Raw genomic sequence first — 21,640 nt, 5'->3', positions numbered from 1 at the left:
ACGTTTTATTTAAAATAGGTAAATTAGCCCCAAAAGATTATGACACATATGTTATTTAAAGACATAATATATAAATATGTTCTTTAACTAAGTTTCGACTATGATGTTTAATTTTGAATGTACATAAGGATACTTAAATTTGTATAAAGTTGAACAAGACGCCAAATAGATATGTGTGTCTACTTGTTCAACTCGATACAAGTTTAGATGTGTAATTATATACACTTAAATTTAAAAGAGCATAAATATCAATTAATGTCAAATTAAAAGACACATTTATATACCACGTGTAACTTCAAAAATACAATATTTATTCATTTCTCCCTATTGCCCCAATACCAACATATCATAAAGCCTAAGAAACTACACAAACAACAGCCCACTCCCATACCCAAAACATACAATTGAACCTTTGCCCCCACCCCTTCACCACTCTACCAACCCCACCCCACCCCACCATCACTAGGGTTTTGTGAAAAACCCACAAATTTGTTCGTCTTCAAAATATCCAGAAATTTATCTTGAATGTATTTTAATCTATAGTTATTTCTTGATTTCCTGAAACTGTGTTATTGTATCTCTATATATATCTGTTTAGGACTCAAAAAAGGATTCTTTTCTGCTGCTGAACCAGAAGGGAAGGTAACTGTTATTTTTATGTTGAATACCATTATTTGTTTTGCTTGTTTATATGTTCTAATTCTGCTGTTGCAAATTAATATCAGCCTCAATGTTAATAACAGAGTTGAATCACCATTTTGCCTTGTGCCAACAAATAATATCATACCAATTTTAGAAAAATATATGCATAGAGAATACAAGTTCACATGCCCAGTATGTTAGTCTTAAATTCTGTTTTTTTGGTGTGTGTGAGCTAGATGTAAATTCAAAATTGAATTTTTGGAATGTCTTCATGTTGATTGAATCAATTTGGACAAGGAATATTAGCTGATTTAATGTTCTAATGCAATCTAACTTTTTTTTTTTCAAAACTAGTTGAAGTAGACAATATGAATCATTAGACTAGTTTGACGCTAAGGCCTCATGCGATGGCTCGTGGAATGTGAAAAACTAGGTGGGATATCTGAAATGTAATTTAGAAAAAAAATTGAACAAGAATATCCTTCAATGTGTGGTGTTGGAGTTCGAAATTTAATAAATGAAACTCCAACACAAGATGTTAGAGTTCAAACTCAATTGCCGAATCTTTGACTCCCTATTGTAAAATCATGAACTAAAGAAATCTTTCATTGGGTTTGAACTTTAGGACAGACTCTATACGTTCTTAGTTGGAGAATCGTGAACTCAAAGACTCTTTCCTTGAGTTCTCTCACTTTAATAAGTATTGTGTTGGAGTTCAAACTCATTGAAGAAATCCTTTAGTTCTGATATTTGTATCTTTAAATTCTGCAAGAAATCCAAGACTTAAGTATTAGGTTCCTTTTCTTTTTTGTAATTTTATGTGGGAGTGTAAGGTTTTCCTTTTCTGCAGCTACTGCTTCCGTGATGCAAAAAATGCTACTAATTGGGTTTATACTTGTAAAAATCGAAGCTTTCTTTTAGCTACAATAAACAACACTTCATAAAATATTAATTTCCCTCTATTCTGAGCTATAATGGTAGCTTTGTCTTTTTCCTGTAACTCTGTTCTATGGAAGCCTAAAGTTTTGATTATCCATTTGTTTTTACTTATTTGCTAATTTTTTTTTTTGCACCTGAAGTTAATTGGAGATCTCATAAAGATGGAAAACAAGACAGATGGAAATAATGAATCCTTGGTTTTATCAAGCAAGGAGCTGAGGCTGTGAGTTCATATTTAACTATTCATTATTGTATTGCTATAAAATTCCCTGTAATATTTTCTTTACTCTTTCTATCCTTTTTGAGATAAGGGTAACTGCATATTCACAAAAAACTCATCATCCAAAGAATGATGAGAAGATCACTTACAACCCTCAGCTGTTTTACAGTGCATAAATAAATGGTCAATAATCTCTACTTCTTGGGCCACACATAAAACACCTTGAGCAAATCTGTGTACCTCTTTAGTACTTCACGAGTTAAACAAGCTCTCTTGATTACCAGCCAAGCAAAACGAGAGACATTTAGTGGGAACTTTGATCTTTCAAATAAACATCCGGGGCCAAGTTATTGTCAGTGACTAATTATCATTTTTGTTCTAGCAACAAGACTTCACCGTGACGACTCCCTTACTGTGTAGCTTCCACAGTTGTTAATAAGGGCCAGTGGAAATGCCTGGGAATGTGTTCAGAACCTGTGGCATACCTGCAACTCTATCAATCTCCAACCATTTAGAGCTCTTCTGAAAATGAGATTCCAACCCTGTGTGTGTGGTTGGGGGGGCGTCTTTTGTATTGTTTTTAACTCACTAATAATGCGTATTATTATTTCTGCCAATGTTCATTTTATGGCAGATAGTTGTTGACACTTGACATTGGGATTTCGCTAACATTTTATCTTCTTTCTCTGTTGATATTAGTGGGTTTTTGAGTCAACATTTGTGGGTAGAAGATGTATCATCAAGGAACGGTTTTCAAAGAAATACAGGCATCCAACTTTGGACTTAAAACTTATTCTTAAAGGGTTGAATGCGGTTGGTGCAAATGATACCTATTCTTTTCTTTAATCTTTCTTAAAGCTTGTGATGCTAAAAGAAATGAAATTATGGCGCAGGAGGCAAGGTGCGTGACAAAAGCCAGACGGCTTGGTGTTGCTACTCCAGTGCTTTATGTTGTTGACCCTGTTATGCATACTCTCACCTATGAATATATTGAAGGTCCTTCTGTGAAAGATATATTTCTTGGCTTTGGACTAGTTGGTGTTGATGAAGAACGGATGGTTGATATTGCAACGCAAATTGGTAATGCTATTGGAAAACTACACGATGGTGGCTTAGTCCATGGCGATTTGACAACATCAAACATGTTACTGAGGAGTGCTGCCAATCAGCTGGTGGACTTTTCTCTTTCTTTCTCTTAGAATGTTCCTCCAATTCTCACGATTGACTTTATCTTCAATGTCTTTCCTTATTTTCCTTGTTCTCTTTGTTTTAAAGGATGAGGTTCGTAGGTTATCCTCAATGAGATTACTTTTTTATCAATGATACTTTTTCTCTAGGTGCTGATCGACTTTGGCTTAAGCTTTACTTCAACGCTTCCAGAAGATAAAGCAGTTGATTTATATGTACTAGAACGTGCTTTACTCTCTATGCACTCTTCTTGTGGAGATGTGGTAAGCTCTGTCATGAAGGTCAGTTTGAAGCTTTTTGCTCTGCTCTATCTCCCAATTTGAAATCATTATTTGTTTCAGGGAAAAAAGATATTAGCTTCTTCTTTAAATTAATTTTTCTTTTGTCTTTGGGCGTTATATCATTCATGTAATGTGATCATATTATTGCACGAAACATTTACCTTTTCATGGTGGAGTAAGGGCACTTGGCTATTGTCTTGTGAATCTCTTTAGTTTTTGCCTTAAGCATGTGGATAATGGTTTTATTTTTAGTCTGTAGCAAAGCCATTGGACTTTAACTTATAGTGAAGAACAGATTCATCTTCTATGGTTTTATATGGTTATCGCAGATGGACCGGATACTTGCTGCATATAGGAAGTCCTCGAAGCAGTGGTCGTCTACCTTGAACAGGCTAGCCCAAGGTGCTGCCGACTCTTTGTACATGTCCCTTTCTGTTTATTACCTTGCTATTCCCCAAAAGAAGAGAACATATTTCTGATTTTGTGATCTGTTTCAGTGAGGCAAAGAGGAAGAAAACGCACAATGCTTGGTTGAGCTTCCCCAATTCTGCACTCCACGTTAAGGTTAGACTTGGTCTCTATGCCTACCATTGCATTCAGTATTTCTTTTTAATTTCCAGAATGTTAAATCATCAAATACCCATGTTTTCCTGCCAAAAGCAAAGCGTCTTTCCTATTTTTTCTCTTGGAGATAAGAGTGTTGTATATCATGGTTATATTGCCTAGGTAGATTTTAAAGTTTAATAAAACTGGATACCTCTCTGTCATTTTTGCTTTTTTTTCTTCTGGGAAGTCTGAACATGAATAGTACTACAAACGATGACGTAGCTTGCAAATCTTCTGATATATCGAAGATATTAGGCTCATTGATTTACCAAAAATAGCAGTTTTAAGTTATAGAACAAGGTGACTTATTTTAAGCAGGTGTTTCTTGCTTGCCCTTCATTAATAAGTCGTTTTTCAGTTTATAACCATATAGCACTTGGGCACTACTGGGCTGAACAAAAATACTGTCTGTGCATCTGCTTAAAAAAATTGCACTACTTACTCTACTTTAAATGAACATGTTGTCGATACATTGCTAGCATACAGTTGATGATTTAGGAGTTGTATCTATTAGTTGGTAAACGGTTTTATGATTGATTTTCAGAGAAGAGAAAAAAGACAGATGCCATGCCCCATGGGGAAAGGAGAAACCAAAAAACTTGCTCATTGCAAAGATCAATTTGTATTTGTTTCCGTCTTGATTATTGTCGATGTGACTGATGCTGTTACCTATTTGAATTTATACGTCTACGATTCTCTGTATTTTTCTTCAACTCTAAGAATAGTAGCCAGGTATTTTTATTTCCCATAAAATTCAGATGTCTCAAATCCTTTTCATTATGAAACTACATTAGACAGGTAACATTCAAAACTCTTAGTTGCTCAAAAGCACAAGAGCCTCACAAGTTTGTCATTCATTGGCAATTGACATAAAGAGATGACCCTTTCAGTGACATAAGTGGCAGGAATGACCCCGACGATAGTGCCCAGGAGGAAATCTATGGCAAGGCACATCCACAATTGGCGAAGCAACATTGATAAATGTGTTTGGCAGTGTCGCTGTGACTTCTCAAGAAAAGCATGAAATTCAGCAGCCACTCCCGCCTTTTAGCCACCCGATGGTTCACAGAGACTCTATTGGATACAACCTCTCTACCTCTGTGGTAAAGGTAAGGTCTGCGTACAGTCTGGCCCCATTTTGTGGGACTAGTGGGTATGTTGTTGATGGATCACACAGATTTTACAGCAAGACAGTTGAGTTGTGAGTCGAAAATCAGCTGCACCTGGAAAACTGTCAACTTATCAGGGCCAAAGTGAAAACACAAAAGGCTTCCCTATCATTTTGGATAGAAAATAGCAAGATGATGCACCAGCAGTAGCAGTGAAAACAACTATGTGTTTGATACAGAATATCCACAGAAACAATTATTATTACAATTAAGATGCTGCCATCTCCAAATTGTACAAACTTTGTAAATGCAATTTACATGCATGTGGATGGACTTGTTAGCACGTGCAGCTATACATTACAACAACTGCATAAGTGAGGTCTGGGAAGGTAGAGTGTTCGTAGACCTTACCCCTACCTTGTAGAATACAGAGGTTGTTTCCGATAGACCCTCGTTTGTCAAACAATTTGAAAGGGGATACAGAGATGGTAGAAATAACAACAAAAAAATAATGTGAAATGGAGAGTAATACTTAACAAACATGAGAAAGAACGGTATCAAGTATCAACAACAAAATAATGCAATAATCATAGCACAAAAAACACAACAGTGATAGCCAAGATTGAAGATCAAGAAACTATGAGAACAGTGCTAATACTATTGGTGAGAAGGAAGGTCCAAGTATGACCATAAGGTTCATCCCGCAGGGAGGTGAGAGAGACATTGTTTTACAAATTAACCTTCTACTCCAATAGCGAATAATATTATAATAGTAAAAGTGAAAAAACATGCACAATGCACCCCAACTATGATAATATTCTGGAATCGTGAGTAAACTCTCTCTTTACTAATATTTCCATTTTTATTTTATTTTTTTAGTTTCCACCCAGTGTATCCACATTGGAGTTTGACTAAATTTAGATTTGGGCTAGGAAGTCTCACATTAGGGAGTAAAGTGCTCCCGAACAGAGACAACTTTATACTCAAGGGGATTCAAACTCGAGACCTTTGATTAAGGATGCCACTCCATCACAACCCTCATTAGTTAGTATTTCTATCTTTAACAATAATTTGGCATCCTGCTTTCATAGCTCAGTTGGTTAGAGCACCCGTTTAGTAAGCGGGAGGTCTTGAGTTCGACTCTCAATGAAAGCAACTAAACTATTTTTCCAGAAGAAATGGGCCAACTTATTCTGGTTTTGGGCCCAAGGTATTCCAATTTGGGCCTTACCAAAATTTATTTTGGGCCCAAGGTATTCCAGTTTGGGCCTTACCAAAATTTATTTTGGGCCCAAGTACCAATTAAGCCCAGTTTATTCTGGCTTGGGCCTTTCCAGTTACCTCATACAAAATTGACATGAGTCATTTGCACTTTTGTCCTATTTTGTGTTGCTCTTTAATTTTTATATTGCAGGACGATTATTATTTTTTTTGAAAGATATTAGTTTATATTTTCGCATCATAATATATTATAAGTGATGTTTTATGCTTTTGACTAGACATAAGTTCCGGATTTCTAGTGACAAAAACTTAAAGATCAATTTGTTTGAAGGAAAAAAGGTGCAATTAAACGAAGTGATATCTTTCATTCATTTGGTTAGGATTTGGTGTGAGAATGTTCGCCCAGACATATTGAATTTGTATTAAACCACAAAAATTAAAAAATAGTTTCGATCTGTATTAGATCAAAGGACAATTTCAATTTCCAAATATTAAAGTTTTTTAAAAACAAATATTTTTCTTTTCAAATTTTCACAAATTTATAACCAAACAAGGATTACTCACATCATAGAGCCCCCTTTATTGGGTAATATAATAATTATTTAGATCATCAAAAGTGCCCATATGGGTTGGATGTCCATTTATATTGTCCTCATATAAGGAATTGTCACTATCATAAAAGACACCACTATATATTGCCAAATAAGTATGAAACAATCATGACATAAAATAGTAAAAGAATAACAAATTTACCAACCAAAATCAATGTGAAAAATTATAAATCAATCAAATTAGCTTATAAGATTTTTTAAAAATGTATTTGGTAAATAAGTATAAAAATAATTATGATATAATATTATAAATGATTAAAAAAAAATTTACCTAGCAAGATCAGTGTGAAGAATATTTATCACTAGAGGTCAAATAGGATCACGAGATGATTCATACTAAATAATTATGACTTTGATCATGACTATAAGCCGATCAAAATTAGCTTATAAGGATTTTTAATGTATTACATATTTGATAAATAAATATAAAATATTTGTGATATAAAATTATAAATGAATAAGAACAAAATTTATCTAGCAAGATCAATGTGAAAATACCTATCACTAGAGGCCAAATAGGATCACGTGATGTGTCCATACTAAGTAATTATGATTTTAATTAAAATTATAAGCCAATTAATTTAGTTTATAAGATTTTTTTTTAGTATATATACATATTGGGTAAATAAATATAAAAATAACCATGATATAAAATTGTAAAAGAATATAAAACAAAAATTACCTAGCAAGATCAATGTGAAAAAATACTTCGTCACTAGAGGCCAAATTAGTTCACGAGATGCATCCCTACTAAGTTATTATGACCTTTGACTAAAATCATAAAATGAAGAAATTTGTTTATAGGATTTTTTTATTATATCAGGTAAATAAATATAAAAATAATTATGATATGTATGAATAAGAATAAAATTTATCTAATCAGATAAGTGTGAAAAACATCTATCACTAGACACCAAATAGAATCACATGATGCGTCCATACAAAATAATTATGACCTTAATTAAATTATAAGTTAATCAATTAGCTTATATTTTTTTTTTTGATATATATGTATAAAAGCAATTATGATATAAAATTATAAATGAATACAAACAAAAAGTTTCTAGCAATAACAATGTGAGTGATACCAAATAGAATCACATGATGCGTCCATACAAAATAATTATGACCTTAATTAAATTATAAGTTAATCAAATTAGTTTATATATTTTTTTATATATATGTATAAAAGCAATTATGATATAAAATTATAAATGAATACAAACAAAAAGTTTCTAGCAATAACAACGTGTCACTAGAGTCCAAATAGGATCACGAGGTGCGACCATACTAAATAATTATGACCTTGGTTAAATTTATAAACCAATCAAATTACTTTGTTTGATTTTTTTAGTTTATTTTTGTATTTGATATAATATTATCAAATAAAAATTAATTAGAAGAGGATAAGATATATACACGTCTTATTTATATTTTTGTGGGATAAGAAGGTTATTTTTCGATAGACTCTTGACTCATAAGAGAAGTTATCGAAGTACAACATAAGAAAATACGATAATAAAGAAGCAACATACAATAACACATATTGGATTCACGCTAAATAGATCTCATTCTGAAATAATGCTCTCTATTACAAATATTTTGTATTCAAAACTCAAAATCGAAATCTTTAATAAAGGAAAACAACAACATGCACTACATCATTTGATGACTATCAACTAGCTAACTCTAACAAAGTTTTAATATATAGTAATAAGATTCTTATACAATAATTGGGTGAGAATCTATACATATCCCAAAACTGGTTCATCAAAGCAAAGTTTGAGAAAAAGGGTAATGCAAATTAATTACCAATTAGGATCTTTAAGTGGTTATACTTTATCTTGGATTAATTAATTTAAAGAATCTAAAATTAGTGAATAATTAAAAAAAGATCTGATTCTTTTTGTTAAATAAAAAAGTACTATACTATTTTTAAAGCAAGTTATTAATGCAGAATGACTGGGATTGGTTATTGAAGAATAGTTTATAATTAAATATGGAATAAATTATCCATAAGACTACAATCCACTTGAAGAATTTAGTCTTTATATATATATTTCATAGGAAGTTTTTTTATTTTATTTTAATAAATCTAGCTTTTCATGTCATCTAAAGTAAGATTACTTTTGTTATTCACAAACAAAGTGATTTTGTATTAGACACTTAATTAAGATTAGAGGCAATACCATTATGAGAGAAGCTTCTAAATTAAGTTATTAAGCCAAAAGATCGTGTCTTTGAAAAATAGTTATTATCATAAAATTTCAAATTTTTAAGTGTAACTTTATGATAATATTCTTGAATTTTTATCCGTAAAAAAATGAAATTTCAGTGGATGTTATTTAATTATATGAGCTAAAGAGTTATTACGGGTGAATTATCAATAATATTGTCATTCTTGACTCGCTAAAGCAAGCTTAATTAGAGGGACGGAAAAGGTTCATTTGAAACGTTTTATTTTTTTGTTGAAAAATCACTTCTTAAAGAGAGCGCAAAAAATCTAGACTCAAAAGCATACACTTGTTAGTGGTGATTCCCACTACTCCACCTCCCTTTTCGCCTAACCCATTCATTTACAACTTCACTACTCTAATGAGAGTCGAGTTACTATACTCTTGAAATCTCATAAATTCGAAGTTCTTCAATAAGAATCTTCATTGACAAAATTTTTATCTTCGACCTTCAACGATGGATCTATCAATCAAAATACAAGTTTGATCGGATTCAACTATAATTTTAATTTAAATATTATGTTTATCTTAAGAAATTTATTTAATATGTATACAATATAAATTTAAAATCTAATAACTTGAAATAATTAAAACTTTGCGTCTAAAAACTTTAAATTTTGATTTCGCTTCCGTCGGCACTACTTGAAATATAATATTATTTTTAAAAAAACATACATGAAAGTACGATTGTGACATTCTAAAATGAAAAACGTGGTCACTATATAATAAAATTAAGTATATGGATGATGGGTTGAACTTTACAGGACATATTGCTTTTTAGCAAATAGCTTTTGCCCATAAAATTGATTGGCATTATTTCAAGTGGATGACAGCCTTTCTAGTGGCCGGTGGGTACTGTTATATTAGAATATACGATTAAAAGTTATTAAGTTCACGTGAATCACTAATTAATTTTTTATTTGTTACGAAGATATTAAAGAAATCCAATAAGCACTATATACACATAGAGAATAATATAATTTTTCGTTGAATGAGGTTCGAATTTACCCTTTACTCATAACTTTGCTATTAGCCGATTTTACTTGTAAAAGTCCAATAGTTATTGCAATATAAAATACTTTGAATTTGAATGTGAATATTTAATATTGAAGTAGTCTAATAAAATTATAACATTGTTATATATGACTTAAAGAGAAGATTGTATGAATTCTCATGTTCTTCAATTTATGTTTATACAATATATATAACTTTTTAATGAAAAGTGTTCAACGGATCATCTTTAGTTTTACATATTTATGCCAAACATTCACTTTATTCATCTAACCTCAAGAAGTGAAAACATACTTTCCACCTATAATGTACCTGTTTGGCATATGTTTTTTGTGGGGATAAATTGAAAGTAACTAGCTGCCAAACACAATAAAATTTAATTTTGTGGAAACATAAGTACCCCACCATAAAAAGGAAGATAAAATTCTTCATGATATAATTGGTTTCACCTGTCAAATGATAGGGGATCAATTTAATGCCACTCAATTTGGAGATGATTAAATATAGGGATAAGACATGTGTATTTCTAGACTAGATTATGATCTAAGTTCTAGAGACATATCTTAATTAACTTATTTTAGTACATTTTTTGACTTATATAGCACGCTCCGTAATTCCACGTAATTAAAACACATGAAAAATGTTTAGATGTCACGTAAGTAAAAAGGGGTGTATAAAATTACAAAAAATAAATAAATTTGGAGGTAGTAAGACTTTAATAAAGTTAAAGTGTGTTTCTGAAATTACGGTCATAATATGGGTGAAGCCATATTAGATGACGGAAGGTTCGGTACATTATTTTCATTAAGAAATTATGTAATGTACGTAAGTTAAATGTTAGTTATTACAGGTGTATATTTAATTTTGAGTATTCTTAATACAAATGAGACGAAAATTTGCATATTCTTCATTAAATTTTCGACTCCATCATTGTATAGTACTAGTAAAGAGTATTGTTTGGTTTGATTTTCTATAGTTATAAATATAGCTTTTATTCGTACTGATTTGATTTAGAGATGAACCCAAAATTTTAACTTTATAAATTTAGTTTGAAATTCTCCTACAATATATTTAAATTATTAGATAGTCAAGTAATTATTTGTGCATATCTGATCTTTCCAAACCTCGCCTATGAATTTCACTGAATTTGTTGATTGTTATGGTTGAAAATGATGGATTAATTAAAATTTATTTTTGTATTTCTCCATTAATAGTTTAATAAATCAATAACCTAATTTCTGATGTAACGTATGTATCTTTATGACTTATGGTGACAAACTATTTCAAATTTTTTTTTTTTTGTCACCAAGCACTAATGACATATCCATTTATTCAATTCTTGTTCTTATTAGAGACCTCCCTTTCCTATGCCTTTCAATATTATTTTGAAATTTATGTCTATGTCAAATAATTTGATTTTACCTCATATATATATTGATAGTATAATTTTGTTATATTATTAATACGTACACGTTTTTTGTAATGATCCGTTTCCGTCGTTATAGAAAAGCCAATAGGGAAAGAATTGGGGCAAAAAAACTTTTGAGTAGTAACTTTGAATTTTCCAACCTAGTCCAGATTTGGACCAAATCAGAGTCGTTAAGGTGTAGGGAAATCTGGTAGCAATCGAGTGACTTATTTATGATTTTGATTACATGAGTGGTTAGATAAGTCGTTAAGGAATCTGTACTACCTTAGAGAATTGAATTCGGGTGAGTAGAACTCCCGAAATTGATCTTAGCGTGAACGGTATTTTCTGAGCGTCGTTGGTTAAAGGTGTGTTGTGAAATGGGGGTCTTGGAATTATTAAAATAGCTCACTAGTTCCGTGCAAGCCACTGGGGCGGGATTTCCGCCGCCAAGGTGGGGCTGCTGAGGACCGCTGGGGCTGGTCCGACGCGACTTAAGGTCGTAAATAAACCCCAAAACGCCAAAACGTCTTTATTCTGCACTTTTCGACTTTGAGAGCTAAGGAACTACCCCAGACGAGTTCTTGACTATTTTTCACCATTCTTGAGGCTAAAGGTAAAGTTCTCACTCCCCGAATCCGTATTTCGATCCGTAGAACGTAGTTTCATGGGTAATTATCATTGGGGAAAAGTTTTGATCTGAAGTTAATGGTGGAAAAAGCCCTAATTGGGTATTGGGATCTTGGGTTGGCCTAGGGCTGATAATGTTGATTATAATCTGGGTAACTAGGCCTCGTTTGTTGATCTTTGCGTTAATTGTATGTTTTTAGACCACGAAAAAGCGGGAAGAATCTGGAAAGGGAAGATTCAAGTGCCTTAGGGGATTCAAGATTGGATTCGAGGTAGGCTATGGTTGTGATTTCATGTTGGTGTGACATATGTTTGTAATTGCTCATTAGAATGCATGTATGTATGCGAATGTTGCATTATTGATCACCCTAAGCGTAAATGAAGATAATTGAATAATTATATGCCATGAATCACCTCTTGTTGTATGATTGTGAGAATATACATTGTGATTGTGATTGTGGTTTGTTGAATGGATCGGGTGTTGCGTTCCGACACACTAACTTGGATCGGTTGCCACGTTCTGGCATGAACATGAGATCGGTTGCCACGTTCCGGCATAAACATGAGATCGATTGCCACGTTCCGACATAAACATTGGATCGGTTGCCACGTTCTGGCATAAATATTTGATCGGGTACCATGTTTCGGTATGCTAATAGTTTGGGTATGGGTTTTATGAGAGAACTATTGAATTGGGTTTCGTGAGAGGACCATTGAATTGTGTTGTGTATCTACTTGTGATGATTACGTTCATATCTAATGATGATTGATATTGGAAGACTGTATGTTGCTCTAAATTGATAACCAATGTGTATTATTGAGAACTTGAGATGCTACATTGATCCAAAAAAGATGACTAATATTGTATATGTTTGGTATATGCCTGTTTTATAATGTTGTGGGCATGTGTTTCACTTATTGGGATAGCCGCGTGGTTCTACCAGTACACTGTGGTTATGTACTGATACTGCATTGCTTGTTCTTTGTTGAGTACAGGGCATCTTCAGGCGGCTATTGATAGACCTCAGCTAAGTGACTATTGATCGTGATCGTATTCAAGGGTGAGCCAGTTCTTTCAGGCTGCCATGGATCTCTCTTGTTTAAGTCCATTCTTTTCGGACTCAGACTATTTATTTAAGTTGTTTGTTTAGTTTCGGTGTTGTACCCCTTGTTCTTAGACTTGTCGTTAGTAGAGTTTTGTTATAATGACTTTCAGGTTCTAGGGTTGTTCTTCCGCATTAGTTTGGTTAGTTGTTTGTTAAAACCTTGGAGTTTATGGGGACTCCATTTTTATTGACATTTAAACCTGCTTCCGTATATTTAAATGCCTTAGTTTTCATAAAATTTGTTTGTTTGGGTTGTAGTAATGGTTCTCTCACCAGAGGGTTTGTGTGGGTGTCAGTCACGACGGTCTGGGTCGTGACATTTTTACTATATATTTTTGTGTTATAATGAAGACATGGAGGAAATAGGTATGCGTTTGATAATAGATCCAAATATGTTTTTTTTATTCTATTTATAATTTATGGAGTTCAGATTAAAACTGAAGTTGTGCTTGGTTATACTTTTTGTAAAGAGTATTTGAAATAATATTCACACATGAATGTACATAAATATAACTTCAGAAGCGAAAAGTAAATTGGAAAACATATTATATAAATTATTTTTCAAATTTAAAATACACTTCAAATTTAATTTGAATTTTTCAGTTAAGCATTAATTTTTAAATAAAATGAATAATTATTTTATAAATAAATAATTATTTTATAAATAAATAAATATTTTATAAATAAATAAATATTTTTTATGATCAAATGGTCTAATTGTGACTTATGCTCAAACATAAATGTGCCCTTTTAATTTAAAGGGAAAATACATAAAAAAAAAAACCTGAACTTGGCACGAAAATTTACTTTAGTACTTAAACTTTACGGGTAATTATTTACTCCCCTTATCTCATATCGCGTGAATTTAATACCATCCTAACGGATGACGTGGCAAAAAAAGAAAAGAATTTTTTTTGAAAGCGCGTTAAAAGTAATGGTCCAACTTTATATATATAATGAAAAAAAAAAAACCCACCCACCCCATTCTTCTTCTTCTTGAAACCCCCCACCCCACCCCATCCCATCCTCTTTCTCCTTCTTCAAACTCTACATTCAAAGTACATTTTCTCGTTAAACACATAAACAAAAAGAATCACATTCAAGACCCACATAATTTTTTTTACTCTTTACTTTGGAGATTTGATTTTTCTTAAAAAGTTATGAATTTTTTTGAAAAAGAAAGACTTGGGCATAAAAGCAGATGAGGTTTTGTCAACCGATCTATAATGTTAATGGTTGGCAATGGCGATTGAAGCAATGGGTAGGAAAGTTTTTTTTTTTTTTAAAAAAAAATCACCACAAATAAATGTGTTTTTTCTTGAATTAGACCTTGATTAGTATATAAAAATAAAATAAAATGAAGAATACCGACAATTGACATGGCAGTAAATGATGTTGAGTATTGAAAAAAAATCACTGCTAATGATTTCAATATTTCTTAAACTAATTAAGAACTAAAGATTAACTAGTATTTAAATATTCTGAAAAGGAAAGAAAGAAATGAATTTAAAAAATCAAAAATCAAATTTTAGAGAATTTCCAATGTGGCTATGATATGGCGCTTATGTGGTTCTAATGTGTCAATGACGTGGCGTGTGTGTAATACACTTGCCAACTTGAGACTGGTATTACATTTTTAGGGTGATATAAATTCATTTCAAATATGTTAAGGGGGATAAATAATTACCCGTAAAATTTAAGTACTAAAGTAAGTTTTCGTGTCAAATTCAAGGTTTTTTTTTATGTATTTTCCCTAATTTAAATATTGTATATGTCACACTCACCATACATATACAATTTGATTTCTCTATAATATTTAATCCTCTGCAATAATATTTTGCTTTTTGCATGTATGTTTGAACTAATATCTCATGACATTCATATAATAACAATATTTTATTATAACAATTAAAATTTTGAACTGATAATATAATAAAAAAGTTACACACTAAGATATTTTCCAAATTATTACATCATGATGGCCCATTAATCCACATGGCTTCCAAAGTTTGGTTTCACAAGTTTCTATCATAAAAGAAGCACTATAAAAGGCAAATATCAATGAACCAATCTTTTCCCAATTTCTATTTATTATTCTTATTCTATTTTCCACTAAAACATATCCCCTTTTTTATACTCACTTTTGACCCATGCAACTATACTCAATTGTTAATCCAACCTTCCCACTTTCCTTCTAATCCAAAGAGGTCACCATCATCACAATATTCTTTGTAAAAGAATGATTAATTACTCAAAACATTCATTATGTTCCATAATTTTAGTCTATCCCCAAAGAATCCAATATTTGAATGGATTCAAAATTAGAATAATTATCCAATGGGTGGTTGAGGTGACTAATATCTTTTTTGACAAAGATTTAGCATTGTGCATTTGAACTATTATTCCAACATTATAAAGTAAACAAAATCTCAAGTGGTAAACATTAGAAAAAATTGATTGATGCACGAAATATTTCATATTTATGTAGGGTTTAAGAAAGATATATTCTTTAAATATGTTGATTCATTTTCACAGTTCAAATTTATGAATTGCACATTTATCAAAATAATTTTACTATTGCTCTGATACTATCCTTTTAAGTTATAAGACCTTAGTCAAATTAAATTATTTAGTTGACTTTTATGCTCAATTGTATTTAAGTGGTTATTCATACTTTATAGTTAGCAAATTATATCGCATTTGGTTTTGACCTTAACATATAACTTCAACATTGTTTATAACCAATTTTTATCGAATTTATTTTAACATGTGAATTCATTAATTTCATATTGAAGTTCATTAAATCAAAATAAAAATACTTTCTCTGTTCCATTTTATTTGTCCAATTTTTACTTTTTACTTGTCATTTATATAAATAAATAAAAAGACCATATTTTTTATCTACTACACTCTCAATTTATTTAGAGAGTTAATATTTTTGAGAAAGATAGATCATGTTTAATGAGTAAATTGATTTTGGAATTCTCTCAATTAATAGGGGTAAAATAATAAACTCACTATGTCAATTATTATTTTCTGAATAAGTGTACCAAGTAAAAAATGAATAAGTAAATAGGGACAAAGAAAGTACAAGCTAATTTGCTAATATATATATTCGTAGAAAACAATTTGTTTTATTTATTTTAGAAGAAATAATATTTGGATTGGGAGTCTTGATGGACAAACAATATTTTTATATTTGTATATTTTAACTCGCGGTTGGATATGCAAAATGAAATTATTTAACATGACACTTTTGTGTCTTAGATGTGGGGCATGTAAGTTTACTTGTTCAATTTTATACAAGTTTAAGTTTATATTTGTGCACATTCAAAATTAGAGGGTCAAGTTAAATGTCATATTTATGTATAATGTCATTATAATATGATACTAAATTAGTTTTTGAATATGTAATTTGGTATTATAATTTGATATGAAGAGATTCTTGTAGGCATCATACATAAATGTGTCCTCTCTCTATATATAAGATATAATACATCAACGTGACCTTCAACTTGACTTCAACTAACATATATGTCCTTCAGCTTTGAGTCAGAGGCGTATCTAGAGGGGGTGCCGTGGGTTCACGTGAACCCATGCTCCCCTCTCTAGATCATATATCGTAGTGTTATATTTTTTTAAAAATATTTAAATATAGATGTGTGAACCCATGTTCAAAGTATCGTATAATAATGCGATGATGATTGGGTGCACTTCTCTAAGTGAGAGATAGAACTTTAAATCTTATATCTATCTTGTCTGTTTGAGTAACACTTTTTCAAGTGGTTTTCAGTTACACTTTTGTTGTTTCAACTAATTTTTCTTTTGTTTTTTTCCTTTATTCTTTCAAAATTTTCAAGTGTGTTACATTGAGAATTCCTAAAAAATTTAGCATTGTAATTTTTTTATATAATTAAATCAAATGTGTATATTAAAATTTAAAACTAGTAGTATTATATATTTTTGACCTATAATTTTAAACTTTAATGGTTCATATTACGAACTAAAAGTCAAATTGATCAAATTTATATTTAAGATACATTTTTTCGTAATCGTGCACCCATCTAGCCGAAATCCTGAATACGCCTCTGCTTTGAGTGCGCACAAGTTGATACTTAAGCTTGTATAAAATTGAACTAAAGACACATTCGTTTTTACATGTGTTCAATATGGCAATTTTGTGTCCTATGTGGAGTCATACGTGTATTATATATATATATATATAAGACATAATACGTCAACGTGCTCTTCAACTTGGCTTCAACTAATATCTATGCCCTCCAATTTTGATAGTGCACAAGTAGACACTTAAACTTGTATAAAATTGAACATATCGAGACACATTCATTTTATGTGATGTCCCACGTGACAATTTTATATGCTACGTGAAGTCCTACCTATATTATGCCACGTATTGAACCAATCCTTAAAATACTCAAAATTGTTCAGTGCTCTCATAAATCGCATCTCTCCAATGCGTTTTATGAGCAAACTTTTCGGGCTGAAATTTCCCAGCTGAATGGGACTATTTCCTACTAATATACTGTCCCATTATTTTTTATGATATCTTTTCTCCCCCTTGATTTATTAGTTTTTGATTTAACTCCTTCTAAAGAAAAAATATATTACTGTAAATAGTAAATATTAACTAAAATGAAGTTAAATTTATTCCATATTTTATTTGAGATATTACCTAAAATTAATATTATTTTTATACCAAAATTTTGATATAATATATCTCATACTTCCTTTGTCCCTACTTACTTGTCCACTTTTAAATTGACACACCTATTAACAAAACAATTATTGACATAATGAGTTTACCAATTTACCTCTATTAATTATGAAGTGGAGCTTTTCAAGAAGTTCTACCTTTTTCAAAGTAATTAATTGAGGGTATAATAGGTGAAAAAAATATCGTTTTTTGATTTGTCAAAATAGACAAGTAATTAGGTACAACTAAAAAGGGAAAAATAAACAAATAATTAAGAACATAGGGAGTATAAAGATAAGATCAACTGTCCAATTCTAATCTTAGTTATAGTTTAGGATAATAATTTTAGATATTTTCATATTGAAATTAAATTTCTTTCATATTTGATCGGAGATATTAATTAAAATCGATATTATTTGTAAACCAAAACTTTTGTATAGTTTATCTCATATAAAAATCAACTATCAAATTTTAATCTTAATTATAATTCAGGGTAATAATTTTAGATATTCCTATTTTGAAATTAAATTTATTCTATGTTTGATCGGAAATATTAATAAAAATCAATATTATTTGTAAACTAAAATTTTGGTATAGTTTAATGTTTATCTCATTTAAAAAATAAGATCAACAATCAAATTCTAATCTTAATTATAATTCAAGATAATTCTAGAATATTCTCATTTTGAAATTAAGTTTATTCCATATTTGATCAAATATATTAATTATAAATAAAAGCAATATAATTTATATACCAAAATTTTGATATAGTTTATATTTATATCCCATGTAAAAGATAATAAGACCAATATTCTTAATCATAATTCAGTATAATAATTTTAGATATTCCTATTTTTAAATTAATTTTGCTCCACATTTGATTGAAGATATAAATTAAAATCAATATTATTTATATACCAAAATTTTGGTATAATTTATCTTATATAAAAAATAAGATCAACCATCAAATTCTAATCTTAATTAATTATAATTCAAGAATATTCCCCCGTTTTGATCATACAACCCTTAAAGATATGAAAAAATAACATTTTTCTAATATAAAAATGGGTAAAAATCACGAAACCTATCAATAAGATAAAAGTTCAAATATGTAATTGACCTACTTATATATAACAGAAAAAAAATATATTTCTACGATAATCGCCACGTCAACACCCCTTAACTCAACCCAAGTTAATTTATCAAAACCCTAACCACCCCACACCCCCTCAAAAAACCCCTATATATACTCCCACCACTTCAACATTTGTCCTCTCTTCTCCTTTCTCTCCATTTTGCTCAAAAGAGTGACAACACATACATTATAACGTATGCATCATTTCTCTCTCGATCATATCGAAAACCCTAGCTTAAAATCATCAAATTAGGGTTCCAAATCGGTGTAAATGTGATTTTTTTGTTGAATGATACATTGAATCGGTGTAAAATTTGAGTGATTTTTTATTTTGATTTGTGTTTCTGTATCAATGGCGGAGCGAATGAGGAGATTTGGAGTAGGTTACGCTTTGGCACCGAAGAAACAAGCGAGTTTCATACAGGTATCGCTTGTTAACCTAGCGAAGGAACGAGGAATCGATCTCGTTAAGATCGATATGGATAAGCCTTTGATTGAACAAGGACCGTTCGATTGTGTTCTTCATAAGCTGTATGGTGATGATTGGAAGCGGCAATTGGAGGAGTATGCTTTGAAATATCCTCATGTGTTGATTATTGATTCGCTTGAGGCGATTGAGCGGTTGCATAATCGGATTTCGATGCTTCAGGTGGCGACTGAGCTGGAAATCAAGTGTGAAACGACCTCGTTTGGGATTCCTAAACAGACTGTTGTGTATGATGCGAAAATAGTGTCGGCGAGTTATTTGGAGAGTGAGGGATTGAAGTTTCCTGTGATTGCGAAACCGTTGGTGGCTGATGGAAGTGCGAAATCGCATAAGATGTTGTTGGTGTTTAATAAGGATGGGTTGAGTAAACTGAAACCGCCTATAGTTTTGCAGGAGTTTGTGAATCATGGGGCTGTGATTTTTAAGGTTTATGTGGTTGGTGATTATGTGAAGTGTGTGAAGAGGAAGTCGTTACCTGATGTGATGGAGGAGAATTTAGGGAAATTAGAGAGTTATTTATCGTTTTCGCAGGTTTCAAATTTGAACACTTGTGAAAAAAATGATGATAAATACTATAAGCTGATGAATTTGGATGATGCTGAATTGCCCCCATTGAGTTTTCTGAAGGAGATAGCAAGAGGGCTCAGACGAGCTACGAAACTGTATCTCTTTAATTTTGATTTGATTAGGGATAATAGGGTTGGAAATAAATACCTTGTTATTGACATTAACTATTTCCCTGGGTATGCAAAGATGCCGAATTATGAGAGTGTGATGACAGACTTTTTCTGGGATGTGCTGAATAAGAATGATAAGGGTTTTGAGAATTTACAGAAGGGCAGTTGTGAAAAGGAGGTGAGGTTGTTAGTTGGGAATAAAGGGTATGGTGAGGATGAAGGGACATTACCAGTTTCACCTCTTAAGAGGGAAGAAAAGGAGAATACTATTCAGGTCTAAGAAGGGACATTTGCGTGGCTTGCGCGGGTGGCCAAGGGTCAGTCAGACGATTTGGTCAAGATGCTGTTTTGCAGGTGTTACTGGTAAAGCTGCAGGGATTTCTTCTAGGTAGGGAGTTAGTATAGAAGGGAATAAGTAGGTTCCTGAGATGGCCTTCTGAAGGCAGTAGATGCTGTTCTTTGTTGAAACATGTACATTCTATCTTTGCAGTCGAGATAGGTACTTTGCAGATACTCTTTTTCTAGGAAAGTTTAGTTTTTTAAAGGCTATTGTATTTCATTGGTAACAATATTTCAATATGTGCCTTTAACAACTTTGATCAATGAAATGTGCTGTATTCTCAATGAGTGTCATACTATATTTCCATCATTTTCTTCTGTTTTGCAGTCCAATATAATTGCATGTGGTTTTCATATCCTAAATAGTGTTTTCTTTCTGTTTATATATTTCAGTGTCCTAAGAGGAATATAGCTTGGTGAATATTTTTTCCACTTTGGTGTTTTACATGAATAACTCTTTATTATACTGTCTTGTTCATGGAAGTTAATGTGAATTATGTCAGCATGACTGCAAGAATATTCCTTTTCTGGACCACAACCCAAACAAGACTGTTCAGACTGAGATCATATTCATTAGCTTTTGTAGCATAACAGTGAATTCATATTAATTGTCAGATTCTTATGCTGTATGTGGGGATGAGAGGCAACTTACCATGAGTGTTCACCTTTATAGACTTGTCAAGTTGAAGGTTAATTCTTCACTTGAGAATTAGATTCTCTGGTATTGAGGCTTGGCATGCAGTATTCGGACCTTTTTATTTAATGGTTATCATTTACTTTTGCCATTGAATTTCTCTTTTATGCTAGGGTTACTGTGTTCTTCATTTGTGTTAGAGTGACTGCTCCGTTTTGATACTTAAGTACTTGAGCGTTTCAAATGTGAAGAAACAAAAAAAGAATTGTCACTGCCTTTTGTTTTCTGAAATTTGTGGATCACAATTTTGCCATTGGTGAACTTTTTTTCAAAGATCCATCTGATCTTATTTGTCAGTTTGATTCTTGAACATGATGAAGATTGATTAGATAGCACGAATGCAATTATACCAGGGGACAGGTTCCCACTGTGTTTATCCTTGTATTGA

General features: G+C 31.4%; 2 protein-coding genes, 1 non-coding gene and 1 pseudogene across 3 annotated transcripts in view; all 4 read left to right on the top strand.

The window, feature by feature from the left end:
- The window catches only part of LOC125814483 (NADH dehydrogenase [ubiquinone] 1 alpha subcomplex subunit 6-like), a 520,085-nt gene that overhangs the window by 34,165 nt on the left and 464,280 nt on the right, over positions 1-21,640 (top strand). The gene's annotated exons all lie outside the window — the stretch shown is intronic.
- On the top strand, positions 1,743-3,834 carry LOC125814477 (uncharacterized; annotated as a pseudogene).
- Positions 6,067-6,140, top strand: TRNAT-AGU (transfer RNA threonine (anticodon AGU)). The gene has a single exon. It is a non-coding gene; the product is annotated as a tRNA-Thr (tRNA).
- On the top strand, positions 19,218-20,724 carry LOC125814466 (inositol-tetrakisphosphate 1-kinase 1-like). Its single transcript, XM_049493912.1, has one exon. It carries the CDS (start codon positions 19,408-19,410, stop codon positions 20,497-20,499), a length of 1,092 nt encoding a protein of 363 aa, XP_049349869.1. The 5' UTR covers positions 19,218-19,407; the 3' UTR covers positions 20,500-20,724.

Source organism: Solanum verrucosum, unplaced genomic scaffold (genome assembly GCF_900185275.1).
Source record: "Solanum verrucosum unplaced genomic scaffold, falcon-dt-bn FXZP01000268.1, whole genome shotgun sequence".
NCBI lineage: Eukaryota > Viridiplantae > Streptophyta > Magnoliopsida > Solanales > Solanaceae > Solanum > Solanum verrucosum.
Note: the sequence above shows the minus strand (reverse complement) of the source record. Positions and strands in the feature narration are given on the sequence as shown.